Raw genomic sequence first — 14,657 nt, forward strand, 5'->3', positions numbered from 1 at the left:
ATGTTTCATATATTTTAGACTTAATATTTTTAGCATGCTTATTTCGCGAATTGTATATAATTCCAGTTTATGCTTTTTGTGGGTTGTTAAAGGAAATGTATATGTATATATTATAGCGGATGGAAATGAGATTGCTTAGCACTAAGCGCTATTAGTGGGATACAAGTGATTAAGCGATACACGAAAACGGACGGGTTAATCTTGTATATTTTGTTCATATCCGGGGTTTTTTAAAACCTATTTTGCATGAGTATTTTAATCAGACTTCGATTTCATTCACCGTCTCTGCATTGAGTTTTTAGGATGTAAATTATCCGAGCTGCCTTCTCCAACTCCAAGACTAGAATTTTTATACAAATGTATTTACAAAGGGAATCGGAAACACGCTCTATGGCTCGCGAGATGTTCGAAACATCCAGGCGACGGCGGCCACGACCACTGCGACCGCTGACGATGCCAAGATCATGGGCATGACGGTGCTCTCTTTTTCTTCCGGCTCGAGACTAACAAATACGTTAATTCTAGCCTACAACAAAGAGATTGTAATACCCCTTTGAAGAAGACATACATCGGGGTGGCCGTGCTAGGATTCTGCGCCGCTTCAGCCAGTTGCACAAACAGTTCGGAGACCGACGACGTCCAAGTTGCACTGACGTGCAACGGGGACGACAGTCCTAGTTCACGTGTATACGCGTCCGGCTGCTGATCTGATCGTTGTTGTTGCTTGTCCAGATCGGCTTTTAGAGCCGCAAAGACTGCCGGCAGACGATCTAGTTGAGGATACTTACAGCGCAAGTCGACGATATGTTGGAAACTTTCGGGATTCGACGAGTCATAGGTGTAGCAAATAACGTCGCATTCGTCGAGTTTTGTGGCGTTGTCTAGAACCGCGGGCTCCAGTTCTCCGAGTTCCTCAAGCTGTGTCGATTATTAGAAGTCCTAGGTCGATCTGATACTACTGAGAAGGAACTTACGATCATGTAACATTGCTTGCCTCCCTGCATCTCGACACTGTTGACAGATATTCGCGGCTTTATTGTAGGCATATATAATGGATAAAATGGTCGATTGAGGAATCTGTCCAAGATTGCGCTCTATAGACGTCGTCAGTCCCATTCATGCCGGGCCAAACCATTATCACATACTAACCTTTCCTGAATCAGGAGCGCCTAGAACATAACAACTAAAAACGTTTCGATCTACCTTTCCGGGTTTTGGCCTCGTCTTTCTTCGCCGTCGCGGTTTCGTGACTTTGAGCGCGTCCGTGGTGCCGCCTCGTTCAGAGCCTTCAAATCCAAGCCATGCGAGATATGCAAGTGTGGTCTTGTGGTCTTGGAACGTCGTCATACTCCATTGCGCGAGCCATCCTTGAAGCGTTACATGACCTTCTTCATTACACAGCGTGGTTGTCGGGAATTGCGACATTGTCCATGAAGCAGGGATACCTGGAGTCGGAGCAAACAGTGAATTAAGCTCAATCGAATTCAAACCACCATCGTTGTCCTTGTCAAAAAGCAAGAACAAATCAACGAAAAATCTGTACCCTGCTGGGCTGAGTTCGACGCTGGAGTACTGAGGTACGTCAAACCTTGGATACAATAGTTTATCGCTCAACGATAAACTGTCCGTGTAATGAAATGTCCGTAGAATACCCCAAGTCGTCTCATGTCTTCCTTTCAGCGCAAAAATTTCGTTCAGGGCAATAAATCCTTCCTGTGAGATGCCTTCTTCTGCGACCGACCCAACATCGGCTTTGTAGATCATAGATTTGATCTCTTGAAGATCAAAGTGATCCAGTGCTTTGTTGAAGCATTTGAGTTGTAGATCGTTCATTTCTTTGTCATTTAAAAACCCATCTTGATCCCTGTCGCACAAGACTATATTCCCGTCAGTACTATTATCATTGCAAAGTATAACATAAAGCAGCTCATACAGAATATCCGTTGTAGCGCCGCAACGGCAGGCGGCTTCAGATTTTGCTCTTTCGAGTCAAACAATGGTGCGATTGGATATATGACAGCCTTTTGGCAAAGATAAAATGCCTGGTTGACATTATACTGCTCCTTCGCACTACTTCGTATGCACGATTCGATTTCCTTAAATTCTTCCATGATTGGTATCATCTCGTCTAGAATGACTTCTGCAGAATCTGTATCAACGACTAGGTCGCATTTATTCGCGCACAGGACGACTGGAACCTTCACAGAATCAGTATTCACAAATGACTAAGATATCAAATCCGGACAAACATTAACACCCAGTGATCTGAAATAGGGCAGCCAAAAAAGCGGTATCCGCTCGGACGTGTAATGATCCGCGTACACAAGCAGGATCACATTGGCACGGCGAATCTCTCGATTAAGCGATTGTCTGTCTTGGGGTCGTGATGACGTGTCAATGATACTCATTGTCAGGTTATTTGCTACAGATATGAATTCTGGAGGTATGGAGATCGGTGGAAGAACAGACTGGATGTTGGGGACAAATGTCTCCTTGACGAATGCCGTAATGAGACTTTTATTATATTAGCACAGCAGTCTGTGAGCAGCTAAAATCTGTACCTTGACTTTCCAACACCTATAACAACATGAGTTACCATCAGATAGCTTTTGCATTCCTAATCTTGCAGTCGTACTCACCCTCATCTCCACAAAGCACGAGTCGCACGTCAGAAGACATCGTGAGCAATGCCGGAGTCGCTGGCTACTATTCTTCTACTTAACCAACCTATAGCTCGTCTAGCTAGAGGGGAAAGCGGTGAAAACTAGTTCATGGAAACTGGGCTGGCCAATATGCCAAAGCCGCGCACTCGCGATTAGTAAGGTTTGCGAGCGCTGCTGACTGAGCTGCTCGGGCTGCACGTGCCCAAAATAGGCATAGCAACCGAAGGGCAAGCCCCCAGATTGGTCTCGTACCTTGTCTCCGCGCTCTCCGCTCTCTCCGCCTTATTAAAATGGGGGCGCACTTTAAACGGCAGCCTGAGATAACCGGCCCGCTCCACTTTTTCCCTGCTACCCAACATAATAGGCCCCTCCTTTTGGCGGGTTCTCCTCGCGCTCTCCATTTTTCAGAACGACACCACGACAGAATATCTCGTTCGCTGCTACGACTATACTCATTTCCTACCTAGAATAATGTTCGTCTTACCACCGCCGCCGAAGTTTCCCGTCGGCAGCCCCGCATACGCGGCTGCGCTCATGCAGATGCGGGACAATAACATGGAAACGCACAATACGCTCAAGTTTCCAACCGGCGAGGAATATGCATTTACAACAGGCGAGGGTATGTCTTTTATACATCGAGTTCGATCTGAGTTGTGCTCGGCTTTGGGGAAACTTATCTATCTAAGGATTCTGGGTCTTGGGCTGACGCTTGCTGTATAGGAACCTACACCCTCCGGGAAGACATTCATCTCGCAACACCACCACCGCACCCCTCTGAAATTCCTGTCTTGAATCCGAATCCATTGTCGACCTCGCCGATTTCTGTTACCTCAGGTGTGAGGTTGTCGCTATGTAGCATTAAGTACAAAAGCGACTCGGCGCCAGGTCTCCAACGGACGGCAACTAATAATATCTCCTCCTTGTCAGAGACGAGGTCGACGACGGACACTGTGGGAGAGTATGAGGACGGGGATAACTTTAGCGATCTTGAGTCTGCTAGTGGAACATCACGCACTGGCGGCTCAGATGTCAAGAGTCTGAGCGCAACAATGTTGTCTCAATCGGTCTCGTCTACCGTGGGCATGGTGCAAGATGGGTTGGCGGAGAGTAATGGTAATGCCCTGAGTTCGGTGCTGTCGAACGCTGGTTCGTCTGTTGCAGTTAACAAGGATGCCAAGCGACGTAAGCCAAAGAATAGTCTGGCCAAAAGCAATAGTTCATTTGTATCTCGTATCAATCCGCATGAACATCTCGCAAAACGATTAAGCGAACGCCATTCTGAAGATTTATTCTTCTTTGCAAATATTAACCGATCGTTCAATTGGATGGATTATGCATCGCCAACTTGGAAGGTCAGGATTGTTGGACAATTTAGAATGAAGTCGATATTAACGATCGTTGTCACAGCATGAGCCACTTTCAAAGATCTTGTTCACCAAAGCCCATCCGATCTCCCATGATGTGAATCAGCTTACTCGCAGCTCACAGCACATTGATGTTGTGATTGGGTTTTCGTCAACGGACATTATTTGGTATGATCCCATGAGCACAAGATACAACAGGTTAAACAAGAATGTAAGAGCGTTTCGATTTTTGATCGCTTGTTAAGTGCTAATGAGACAGGGATGTATAAATCCCAGCGCGGTTGCTGATATCCGGTGGATTCCAGGATCTGAGAATCTTTTCATAGCTGGTCACATGAACGGCGCTATAGTAATCTACGACAAAGAGAAAGAAGATTCAAACTTTGAAGAGGATTTACAGAACGGGAACTTCCCGGACACGAGCAAGCTGGAGACTAGGGACGGATTCCAAGTCGTGAAGAGCATTTACGGCAATCAGAAATTGCAGAAGCACAATCCAGTTGCTTATTGGAAGGTCTCTAGGAAGCCGATCACGGCGGTTGCATTCTCGCCAGACTGTCAGCATGTTGCGGTCGTGGCTGAAGACGGATACCTGAAAATTATAGATGTGCTGAAAGAAAAGTAGGCAATTTTGAAACCTCCTGAAAACTTCGGTCTGGACTTTCGATTAATGGATATCGTGTAGGTTGATAGATGTTTACTGCAGTTATTATGGCGGCCTTTTGTGTGTCTGTTGGTCTCCGGATGGTCGATACATATTGGTATGTTTAGTAAGACTTACAATTCGCGGAGACTTTACTAATGGGTCACAGACGGGTGGGCAGGACGATCTTGTGTCCATCTGGTCGTTCCCGTCAAAGACATTGGTTGCACGATGCCAAGGTCATCAGTCGTTTGTGACGTCAGTTGCTTTTGATCCTTGGAGATGTGATGAGCGTGTGTATCGATTTGGAAGTGTTGGCGAAGATTGCCGGCTGTGTTTGTGGGATTTCTCGGTCAAGTCGTTGCACAGGCCCAGAGGAGTATGTCTGCATTGAGTGAGATAAACGGCAAGCTAACAGTGCGCAGAATACTCATCGAGGAAGTGTGTCTTCCTATTACAGTAACAATGCCAAGGGTTGGACAGATAGGCAGAGTCTTAGATCAAGTCGTAATAGATCAGATTCGAGTGCCATTGCCGTAGAGGATGAGGAGGCGTACCATCCGATCGCATCGAAGGCGAGCATACCTATTCTGCCTCCAGTCATGGTGAGTATTATATGCGCGGCTGAATTTGCTTCATAGCTGATTGTGTGACAGTCCAAGCAAGTCGACCCAGAACCATTGTCATCGCTGCATTTCCGAGAGGACAGTATCATAATCACATGCCGTACAGGTCATATTCGCACGTGGAACAGACCGCATGTCCATTAACTTCACGTGAACCCTCCATTTTGTAATAGTCTTAGGTTTTGCTAGTAGGTCTTGAACTAGTGTTATTTGGTTTAGCTTACACCTTTGACATCCGGGGTTGTTTCGTAGATTTCTTTCCTGGACAGACGCGTCTCGTTTGACCAACCTGCGTTTGATAGCCATACTCTAATCACCCTTCAAGCATATCCTCTTCTATATTCAAAGCAATAATAATTCGATTTTCACATAAGGAATTAGACGACGATAAGTATGGAACCCTTTGGATTTGTTGGCACGACGCAAACTACTCCCAAAATGGCCTATCTTGTGGCACGTTGATGGGTTGCGAGGCAGTTCAAAAATGTTTGTCACGCCGATGATCGACCTGCAAACATGCAGCACACTCACCGCCAGAAACGAAAACGTACGAACCTGTACCACCATGTGGTGTTATGATACCCCCTGACGCGCTGACAGCTGCCAGTTACACGAGTCGCGCCCGTAGTCACCTGCGCTTGCTACTCCTGGCCTATGAAAGTGCCACTGCTTGTCAACCCAGTGAGTTTCTCTTGTTAAGTCCAATCGGCTCTCTTACTTTATTGTATCACTCGGATTTATCTTACACAATCAAAATGCTGATGCCGATGTTGATGCCGATGTTTATGCCGATGAGCTCAGCAATATTACGCAGGAGATGGCAGAACATCTGGTCCACAAATATCGGGCTGCCACAACTGACCTTGGGCTGCTGGAGGACAACTTTGAAACCTGGAGTCTCTAGCGCATTTAGGGTCCGTGTATCGAGACGAGGACTCAGACAATTTCTATTTCTACACCACCTCGCCCTGATTGCCGACAATCGGCGAGATGAGCTGAAAGGTACCCTGGGTATTAGGGGACGCTACTATATGGTGTCACACCTTTGCCACGACAACAACTGCTTTAATCCGCGGCATTTACATGTCGAGTCTACTTCAGACAACCAGAAACGGAGGACATGTAAGGGAAAGACTATAATTGTTCGGGACGGCATAAGGACCCACCCATGTGTACATAGTGGCGATGAGAATAAGTATAAATGCATCCTACCAGAAGAGTGGATGCAAGATACAGCGCCAAAGGGTGACGAACAAGTATCGACAACAGGAACTCCGACGCCAGATGAGAGCACTCTAGTGACAGATATCGCTGATAAGTTCAGTCGTATTACGCCGACGATGGCGGAGGAGTTGATAAACAGATATCACGTCATCACAACTGAACTTGGCTGCTGGGAGTCCAGCTTGAAACCGTTAACCCATGGGGGCGGCTCCTGTGAGCTCAATTTAGCGAAACTAAACGCCAGAATACGTTTACACCAGCTGGCTCTGATTGCGGATAATCGAGTGGCTGAAATGCAACGAGGTTTCGATGTATCCCATCTCTGCAATAATGCTAAGTGTTTCAATTTCGTTCACTTAGTTGCAGAATCGAGAAAACAAAATTTGAAACGCAAGACTTGCGTTGGACATAAGGTTATTGTAACAACCCCCCTCTTCCCCGGAGTAGATTGACATGTCACTGGTGATGGATATATCACTGGGTGATTGGGATGTCAAGTGTGATTGATATATCACAGGGGAATGGACATATCACAGAGTGATAGAGGAGGCAGACTACAGTCGAATAGACATTTCCCCCCCCCCCCCCCCCCCCCCCCCCCCCAACTTGCACTCTTCCTCTAGCTACGCTATAGTGATCCCTCCCTGAACCCTTTTAGTGCCAACGCACGTTACAGTTATACTGTACGGGGACGTCGGATACTGTTGAAATATCAACTATATACTCAATAGAGTAATATAGGTGCACATAAGGAAAGTAACACTCTGCAGAGACCAGAGTATAACTCGGCACAGCAAAAGACAGATCTGACGATCGAAGCTTTGCTGATAGCATGTGGCTAAACCTTGAACAGACTTGTGGGAAAGCACGAGTTAGGCCTTTTGAAGCCTATTGAGCATTAACTCTGAACCACACTTGAGCCGCACCGTCGTAAGAAAGGCGATGGCCTTACAAACAAGACCGAGACAATTCTGCAGAACGATGGGATATTACAGTTACCATCCGGGTCTCATGATAATGTGCTCTTGGACATGAGACTCCATCTTTCTTCTAACTGACGTCAGCAAGAGTCTGATGATTGATCATCGTTGCCCGATAAATTGCGTGGTAACATCACCTGCTGATGTAATTGAAAATCACTACTAGTTAAAGATCAACAGTTACGACATGAATTGTCAAATGATCAATCATCGGCGACGTTCAGATTTGGGTCACAGAAAGGCTATTTCCCAGAGCGCAAATTCTTGTATATTTAAAGACCTCTTAATTCCCTTGGGACCGGCGATCAAGAAGTAAGATCAACGGATCACCACAACACCCTTATTGTTGTTCACTTCCACTTGCTCATATAAAATTTATCACATCGCAAAAGAATACAACCCCTGTCAACATGGTGAAATTGGGGAAATGCGTAAATGCATTTTACCAGTGTTATGTCTAGGACCTGGCCATCACGTAAATGGTTCAGAAGTAATATATCTGATGGATTCATTCGGATGGCGATGGTGAGTGAAAGGCGCGCTGACTGTTATATAGGAACAAGATATGCCTGCCCCGACAGCGTCTGCTGTCATCGTCTTCGAAAGCGGCATTTACCACCCAACCAGCTCAGAAGCCGCAGTCCAAATCGTCATCAAAGTGGCCACCAAAGGCGTCGACTTCAAAATCATCTCAGAAATCAACACCAGCGTCCACCAAGAAATCGTTGTCGCCACGCAAACCACTTCAACCGAAGCCAGACTCGCAGCTCAATGCAGGTAACTGGACGTCCGTAACTGCCATGAAGGAGACATACTTCGATCCCTCGGAGAACGTGCTCGTTGTCGTATGCTCGTTGCAATAGTTATACAGAACGGAGACGGTTTGTTAACCTTATAGGCGGAACTGTTGAACGCGGCAACGGTTTTACCTGGAGAGGAAGAGCGCGGTCTGATTCCTTGCGACGATGAAGACACACCGGACAGCGTCATGCCGGACGCCAGCGACGAATCCAATCAGCCAATCGTGCCACCAAAAAAGAGCCGGTCAAAGTCGCGATCGGCGACCCCAAGGTCGTCGGCCACCAAGCGGCCAAGGAACGGCACGACGTCGCGATCTTCAAGCTCCCCACGAGTATGCCAGATGTGACTATTACGACCGCAGAGACGACGATCATCGAGTCCGAAATTCAGCCAGAGCGAATTGAACAGGTGCCGCCCATGCGAACCACATGTCCGATGCGCGTCTTGCCGCCCGAACCAGCAATCACTGGGCCAGCTCCTATCGAAATCACCGACTATGTCCCACGAAAACGAAAGTTAAGTGTGGTATTGAACCACTGATTCCGAAATACTGACCCACTCGTTGCTTATTGTTCGTGAGGAATATGTTTGCAGATTATGACATGCTGGGCCTTACGAAGACCAATCTATGTACTAACAACTCCATACTCTGATTTACATTGTTGGCTCTGATATTTTGCTAGTTGCTACCTTTTGCTCTGTTATTTTAAGTCGTAGAATGGTGTACCGCTCTTTATCAGTAAATCATACGGTTGAAATACATCCATCATTGTCGGCCATGCATAAATAGAGCCAGTCGGCCGAATTGAGCTATACGTTCGGACAGGTGGCTTTGGCTGGATAGGGTTTATGGCACAATCGCGAGAACACTCTGACAGTTGTCAGACGCTTTGTGATGTGGGCATACACAATTGCCTCCAAGCCGCAGAGAATCGAGCAGTACAGTTTACATCTCTACAAATACGATTCTTTGTCATCGACTTCAGACTGGGGCAACACAATGGCGACGCTGGAGTTTGACCCTGACGCGGAGATGTTGACAGTAACCCGTGACAAGCAAGTGACTTTTCCAAACACGACATATACGTACGGATCGGTCGCAAGTATGGTTGTTGACGGAGTTGCTTTCCTCTATGCCCTCGATACTACATATTCCGGTAAGCAAGATGTCCACGTCGCCAGAGTTGCCGTCGACAGTCTCTCACAATACGATGAGTATGAGTACTATGACGCATCGACCGACATTTGGATTTATACTCAGCCACAACCCACAGGGAGGCGCCAGTCAGCGGCGGTCATATAGAACTATATGCCGTACTCGACCGGGTTTATGTTCTTTTCGGAATACCACAATGCGTACCTACTCGTGTGTTTCTCCAACCGGGCAGACTCAACATTCAGAGTGTCGTACGCCCCTAGTCCGGTTGGACCGTGGACCACTGATGATAAGGTTCTTCATACTGTAGGGCATGACCAGGTGGATATGACGATGGCGGCGTCGCGCATCCACAGTATTACCAACCGTCGGCAATGCTCCGTTGCTCCACTATTCGTACCAGGACACCACGTATACGTGTACAAAAGCGGCTAAGTTGGTTTTCAAGTAAAGCAAAATGGATAGATGAGTTTAGTGTTCACGATCATTCCACAGAAGGCGTCGTGGACAAATAGGGGCAAATAGCTGCAATAGATTTAGAAACGGCATATGATCTGACTCTTTGGTCATTTGTATTTTTACTAGTTTGGGAGTGGCACTTTTGTTTTATTTTTTTTGTTGGTTGGGGGGATCGCGTAAATTCAGAGAATCAATGTGCACGATCGACATAAGGCTATCGCGTAAGCCATAAATATTGTGGCGAAGAATTATGATCGTGAATTTCAATTCGCCGAGCCTTTCCGAGCAGAATCCTCCCTTGTAAAGCTGACGAAGATAGCACCGACAGAACCGACTTGCGTGAGGCATTTCCCTGTTGGTGACAAGCGCTCAGGAAAATTACGCGGGGGCGCGTGCCCGCGCGACTCAACTTGTGCCCGCGGGACGCAGTCGGAAGAACCTAATTCCGGAAATCCTCCGACAGATCCCGATCAATCCCGTTGCACGACGGTCATACCACGAAATCATTGGCGTTCGCAGCCCTGGCAGAAACGGCATCCAGAGGAATGTCGTGGAGCAGCGATCGGCTTTTAATTCTAACGTCTTAGTGATCCACAGATGGTAATTGCTTTTGCCCCTTCGCGCAGCGGACCAACAACTGGGCGGTCGAAGAGTGGGCACTTGGCGGTAGACCACTGATGGCGAACGTTGGGCACGGGCTTGACTGCAATAACGGAAACTTTGACTGACAGGCAGCGATCATCATATACAGTCTAGGATTACCCTAACCCATTCCACAGAAGGTGTCGTGGACAAATTACCGCAATAAGATGTAGGAATGGCTTATGATCTGTATCTACTGATGGGGAACGGGTGTTTGGAGCGAGGATAAATTGATACAATTTCCTGACGCTGGTTGTTTGTATGTATACTTACGTTGGGAGTGGCTTATTTTGATTTGTGTTTTGGGGTAGCGCAAATTTAAGATCGATGTAGACGATTTCCGCGTAAGACAAAATATTGTGCCGAAGAATAATCGGCAATTTCACTTCCGAAGGCGCATGCTTCCGGAACCTTTGAAGGGAACGACCTGATCCCTTGTATACCCGACGGAAGATGGCACCGACAGAATTCGAGTTGCGTGAGGCACTGCCACTGTGGTGAACAACACTAGGGAAAATTTACGCAGTGGCGTGTGCGCCGTCGCGACTCAGCCATCTTGCGTTGCGGACTCGTGGGCCGTCGGGAGTAAATCGGAATAACCTAATTCCGGAATTATCCGACTCAGCCCGATCAAGCCCGTCGCGCAACGGTCACACAAATCTGTGGCTTACACGCGACCTATAATTGTTAAGAGATGTGCATCCTCAACGTCTGAGGCAGATTTCATCGCCATGGCAGAAACGGCACTCAAAAATGAATGTTTTGAAGTAGCGAGCGTGGCGGTCCTCCTGGCATTTAATTGGAATCCTACCAACTTAGCGATCCACAAACGTTGGGTGGTTGACGAGTGGGCAATGGCAGTAGACCACGGATGGAAAACGTTAATAATAAGAGAAGCTTTGACTGACAGGCAGCGATCATCATATCTAAATTCGTTAAAACGGGTGGGCGCATTCCGACGTTAGATACGCCTGCACCCGAGCCACCAACGCCACAATCAGTTTACACAGCGCTGCTATCCGGCGCTGCCTTGATGCCGAAAAAATGGCCGGTGAATACTATACGGCCGCCTTAGACTGCAATGAATTCCTCGATGTTACTCAATCTCGCATTCGGTCAATATTGAGTCATGTCAGATGCCTGTTAACCACAAATCCCAGTTCTGAACTAGAGGACAGAGTTTTATTAAAATCCCAAGAATACTAGTTTGGCAATCGGTTTAAGTTCTTGCGTAAGGTTTAAGCTGTCGACGTGGAGCCTGGATAGTGCGCAAACGTGAGACCCGCGTGGCACAGGTGCGCATCCGTTTTCTGTACAGGACATGCACCTATCTAAATAGCCGACAGTCAAAATCTCCTACTGCCTCGTACTCCGTCGTCTACCGATTATCTGCAAGGAGCATACTGCTGTTCCTTTCGCATATTCAGACAATACCTCTTACTCCTCCTGTCTGTGGACCCATCTTATTGCGCTGCGTTCTGATTTTGTGAAGATATTGTCTTGCCGCGCGTTATTGCACAGCATACGGACTGGTCGAACAGCCTCGATTCGCGTCATTCTTATTTCCACACTCTTTTCCACTAATATCGCGTATTCTATTCGCATTCTACTTCACTGGATAGTGGTCCATCAGCAACTGTCGTATCAGGATGAATATCTTGCAGAGATCAAGTAGCTCACTGTCTTTCTTCGACATCCGGTACGTTTTAAAACCTTGGCTCCTGTATCCCCCCACTCCTCAGCCGTGGCAATATACTGACAAGAGCTGCATTTCTAGGTTATATTCCGCGGATCACGATGTCGTCATATTTAGAGGCACTCCCGATGAATCAGCTGGTATATTACTCAAAGGTGCAGTTGTTCTCAGTTTCCTCGAAAGTGTCTCCGTCAAGCGGATTTCTCTTCGGCTATACGGCACTATTCGAATGAAGTAAGTCTTTATAGTTCATAAATGCACTGTCGGCTGGATGTGGTAGTCGCGTGCGTTAGTACAACCAAGCTAACGCTCAAGCAGCTGGCAAGAAACTGTTCAGAGCGCTCGTGGACTTACCCAACGCACGAATCGATACGAGAAAGTCGTCTATGAGCACACTTGGAGTTTTCTAGACTGGGACGGAAATAGAAATACAAGCCACACTATAGGACAAGGTATATCTCACGATGAGTTTGGTTCTGTTACCGTTTGCAGGATGGATCTTCATCTAACTCGAGAGCAGGCAATTATGAATATCCATTTGAAGTGATTTTGCCTGGATGTAAGTTATAAGAATTTGTGACTGCGACTGATGGACTGGGGCTGATCAAATTGTAGCACTCTCCGAATCTGTGGAAGGTCTAGACGGTGGATCCGTTGTCTACAAGATGAAGGCTATCGTTGAGCGAGGTCGGTTCGCCAATAATTTAAGTAAGAAAAAGGTATAGTCTTGGTAAGGTCTGCACGGTCCTAGAAGTCACAGCTAATGATTTCTAGCACATCCGAATCGTACGAACATTGGGACCTGAAGCTTTAGAACTGTCTCAAACTATGGTGTGTAGTTATTCCATTCGTTGTGCAGGCGTCTACTGACTTTGTCATAGTCAATTGAAAATGTATGGCCAAATAAGGTCGACTATTCCATCAGCATACCTTCGAAAGCGGTCCCGATTGGCTCAGCCACCCCTGTTCATCTTCTTCTGCAACCATTACTGAAAGGTCTCAGACTCGGCCAAATTGTCATCGTGCTGAAGGAATACTATACTCTTCACATCCCGCATGGTCCAGGTCATGCTAGCGTTCGGACAGTTTCGCAGGTCACTATACCTGCTCCAGAAGTCGGCGAAGACGAGATTCCCGGCGAGGTCTGGGATATTCGGGATTTCTTCCAGATCCCTCCAAACCTTACAAAGTGCACGCAGGACTGTGACCTCCCAGGCTTCATCGAAGTTCGACATAAGTAAGTTTACCTTCTGTCCGATCAAGTTAATATTTAAGTCTAATATACTTGTAATAGGCTGAAATTTGCTGTCAGCTTGAAGAATCCCGATGGTCATGTGTCAGAATTGCGAGCATCGTTACCCATTGCATTATTCATATCTCCAAACGTTCCGGTCAATGACGGCGGTGAGGAAATCCGTCTACAGCCATTAGGCGATGACAGTGAAACATCTGCGCCGCCACGATATGATGATCATATTTACGACAGGCTCTGGGAAGATATCTCGCTGTCTGGAATGAATACTCCTATAACGAGCGGAGCCAACACGCCTCATATTCGCAGCCGAAGAAGCTCTGGAGAAAATGCTGAAGCGTTGGGATTCACTGCGCTTGATCAGCAACGAGCTCAGCTACAGGCAGGCTTGAGTGCGCTAGCCATGAGTCAGGCCAACAGCCAGTCTGCGGATTCTTACTTCCCATCTAGACAATCGGGAAGCATTACTCCAATAGGATCAATGACTCCCCTGACGAATATTCATGAGGATGGCACTGTCGCGTTCGTTGGTCTCGACCAAGCGACGAACTTTCACTTGTCGCGTGGTGCCTCGCCGATGGATTCTCCGGTCATTGGAACTGTGACGCCAGCGGAATCAGATGACGGCAGACTAGAGTTAGATCTTTCTGCGCTGTCCAAGGTGCCGTCGTACACAACTGCTATTCGAACGCCTGTGCCAGAAGATGCGCCAGTCGGTCTACCGTCATACGACGATGACGAACTTAGGAGCTCGTCTGGTATCACGTCTTCTAGATCTTCCGGTCCACCTTCACGCGCATCCTCCCCGCAGCCGGCGGCAAATATCGCCAGAAGTGCCTCTGCCGTCCAGCTATCCTCCAACGGCTCTCGTTCTAGAGCACATTTCTTCGACGACGCCGCCCGTCGCTTAAAGCTTTTGCAGGAACGCGCCAAATAGAGATATACAAGGCTAGTTAGATACAGCGTGAGTTCTGTCGGGACAAAGGCTGTTGTATCGATTTGGCATTGGTAGTTGATATTACATGTTATACTCTCTCCTCGACTGATGATTATATTTTGCTGCAGGCGTTAGGTTTATATTGAATATTTTGTGTAGTCTGTTGTGTTGGTAGTAGAGTGTTGTATGCTTCAGGAATTTTAATGCATTTACA

The 14,657-nt window shown here is 47.2% G+C and overlaps 6 protein-coding genes across 6 annotated transcripts; 5 read left to right on the plus strand and 1 right to left on the minus strand.

Moving 5' to 3' along the window:
* Nucleotides 1-163: 163 nt before the first annotated feature.
* On the minus strand, nt 164-2,679 carry POJ06DRAFT_285068 (EF hand associated-domain-containing protein; the record flags this gene model as incomplete). Its single annotated transcript, XM_056190187.1, has 8 exons — nt 164-503; nt 569-918; nt 975-1,094; nt 1,150-1,877; nt 1,934-2,198; nt 2,250-2,514; nt 2,562-2,577; nt 2,640-2,679. The coding sequence occupies 8 exons, from the start codon at nt 2,677-2,679 to the stop codon at nt 389-391; spliced, it is 1,899 nt and encodes a 632-aa protein (XP_056047558.1). The 3' UTR covers nt 164-388.
* Nucleotides 2,680-2,938: 259 nt separating this feature from the next.
* On the plus strand, nt 2,939-5,674 carry POJ06DRAFT_243598 (WD40-repeat-containing domain protein). The gene is made up of 8 exons (XM_056186384.1): nt 2,939-3,282; nt 3,384-4,015; nt 4,071-4,238; nt 4,287-4,648; nt 4,713-4,788; nt 4,840-5,049; nt 5,096-5,275; nt 5,327-5,674. The coding sequence occupies exons 1-8, from the start codon at nt 3,135-3,137 to the stop codon at nt 5,438-5,440; spliced, it is 1,890 nt and encodes a 629-aa protein (XP_056047559.1). The 5' UTR covers nt 2,939-3,134; the 3' UTR covers nt 5,441-5,674.
* A 302-nt stretch (nt 5,675-5,976) lies between these two features.
* POJ06DRAFT_243600 (zinc-binding loop region of homing endonuclease-domain-containing protein) lies at nt 5,977-6,985 on the plus strand. Its single transcript, XM_056186385.1, has one exon. The coding sequence runs from the start codon at nt 6,052-6,054 to the stop codon at nt 6,970-6,972; it is 921 nt and encodes a 306-aa protein (XP_056047560.1). The 5' UTR covers nt 5,977-6,051; the 3' UTR covers nt 6,973-6,985.
* A 942-nt stretch (nt 6,986-7,927) lies between these two features.
* Nucleotides 7,928-8,841, plus strand: POJ06DRAFT_235080 (uncharacterized protein; the record flags this gene model as incomplete). Its single annotated transcript, XM_056185817.1, has 4 exons — nt 7,928-8,025; nt 8,057-8,345; nt 8,399-8,632; nt 8,665-8,841. The coding sequence occupies 4 exons, from the start codon at nt 7,928-7,930 to the stop codon at nt 8,839-8,841; spliced, it is 798 nt and encodes a 265-aa protein (XP_056047561.1).
* Nucleotides 8,842-9,196: 355 nt separating this feature from the next.
* On the plus strand, nt 9,197-9,604 carry POJ06DRAFT_235081 (uncharacterized protein; the record flags this gene model as incomplete). The annotated part of the gene is made up of 1 exon (XM_056185818.1): nt 9,197-9,604. One exon carries the CDS (start codon nt 9,197-9,199, stop codon nt 9,602-9,604), a length of 408 nt encoding a protein of 135 aa, XP_056047562.1.
* A 2,603-nt stretch (nt 9,605-12,207) lies between these two features.
* On the plus strand, nt 12,208-14,484 carry POJ06DRAFT_285082 (uncharacterized protein; the record flags this gene model as incomplete). Its single annotated transcript, XM_056190188.1, has 8 exons — nt 12,208-12,257; nt 12,336-12,488; nt 12,573-12,706; nt 12,775-12,813; nt 12,870-12,973; nt 13,029-13,085; nt 13,136-13,491; nt 13,549-14,484. 8 exons carry the CDS (start codon nt 12,208-12,210, stop codon nt 14,441-14,443), a joined length of 1,788 nt encoding a protein of 595 aa, XP_056047563.1. The 3' UTR covers nt 14,444-14,484.
* Between the last annotated feature and the right edge of the window lie 173 nt (nt 14,485-14,657).

Source organism: Lipomyces tetrasporus, assembly GCF_029532465.1.
Source record: "Lipomyces tetrasporus strain NRRL Y-64009 chromosome Unknown POJ06scaffold_1, whole genome shotgun sequence".
Classification (NCBI taxonomy): Eukaryota; Fungi; Ascomycota; class Lipomycetes; order Lipomycetales; family Lipomycetaceae; genus Lipomyces; species Lipomyces tetrasporus.

Excerpts from the sequence above, each read along its gene's own strand:
- POJ06DRAFT_243598 (XM_056186384.1), top strand. The coding sequence starts at position 3,135 with ATGTTCGTCTTACCACCGCCGCCGAAGTTTCCCGTCGGCAGCCCCGCA. Across the intron at positions 4,016-4,070 it reads ATGCATCGCCAACTTGGAAG|CATGAGCCACTTTCAAAGAT; the intron begins GTCAGGATTGTT and ends TCGTTGTCACAG. Across the intron at positions 4,239-4,286 it reads ACAACAGGTTAAACAAGAAT|GGATGTATAAATCCCAGCGC; the intron begins GTAAGAGCGTTT and ends CTAATGAGACAG.
- POJ06DRAFT_243600 (XM_056186385.1), top strand. The coding sequence starts at position 6,052 with ATGCTGATGCCGATGTTGATGCCGATGTTTATGCCGATGAGCTCAGCA.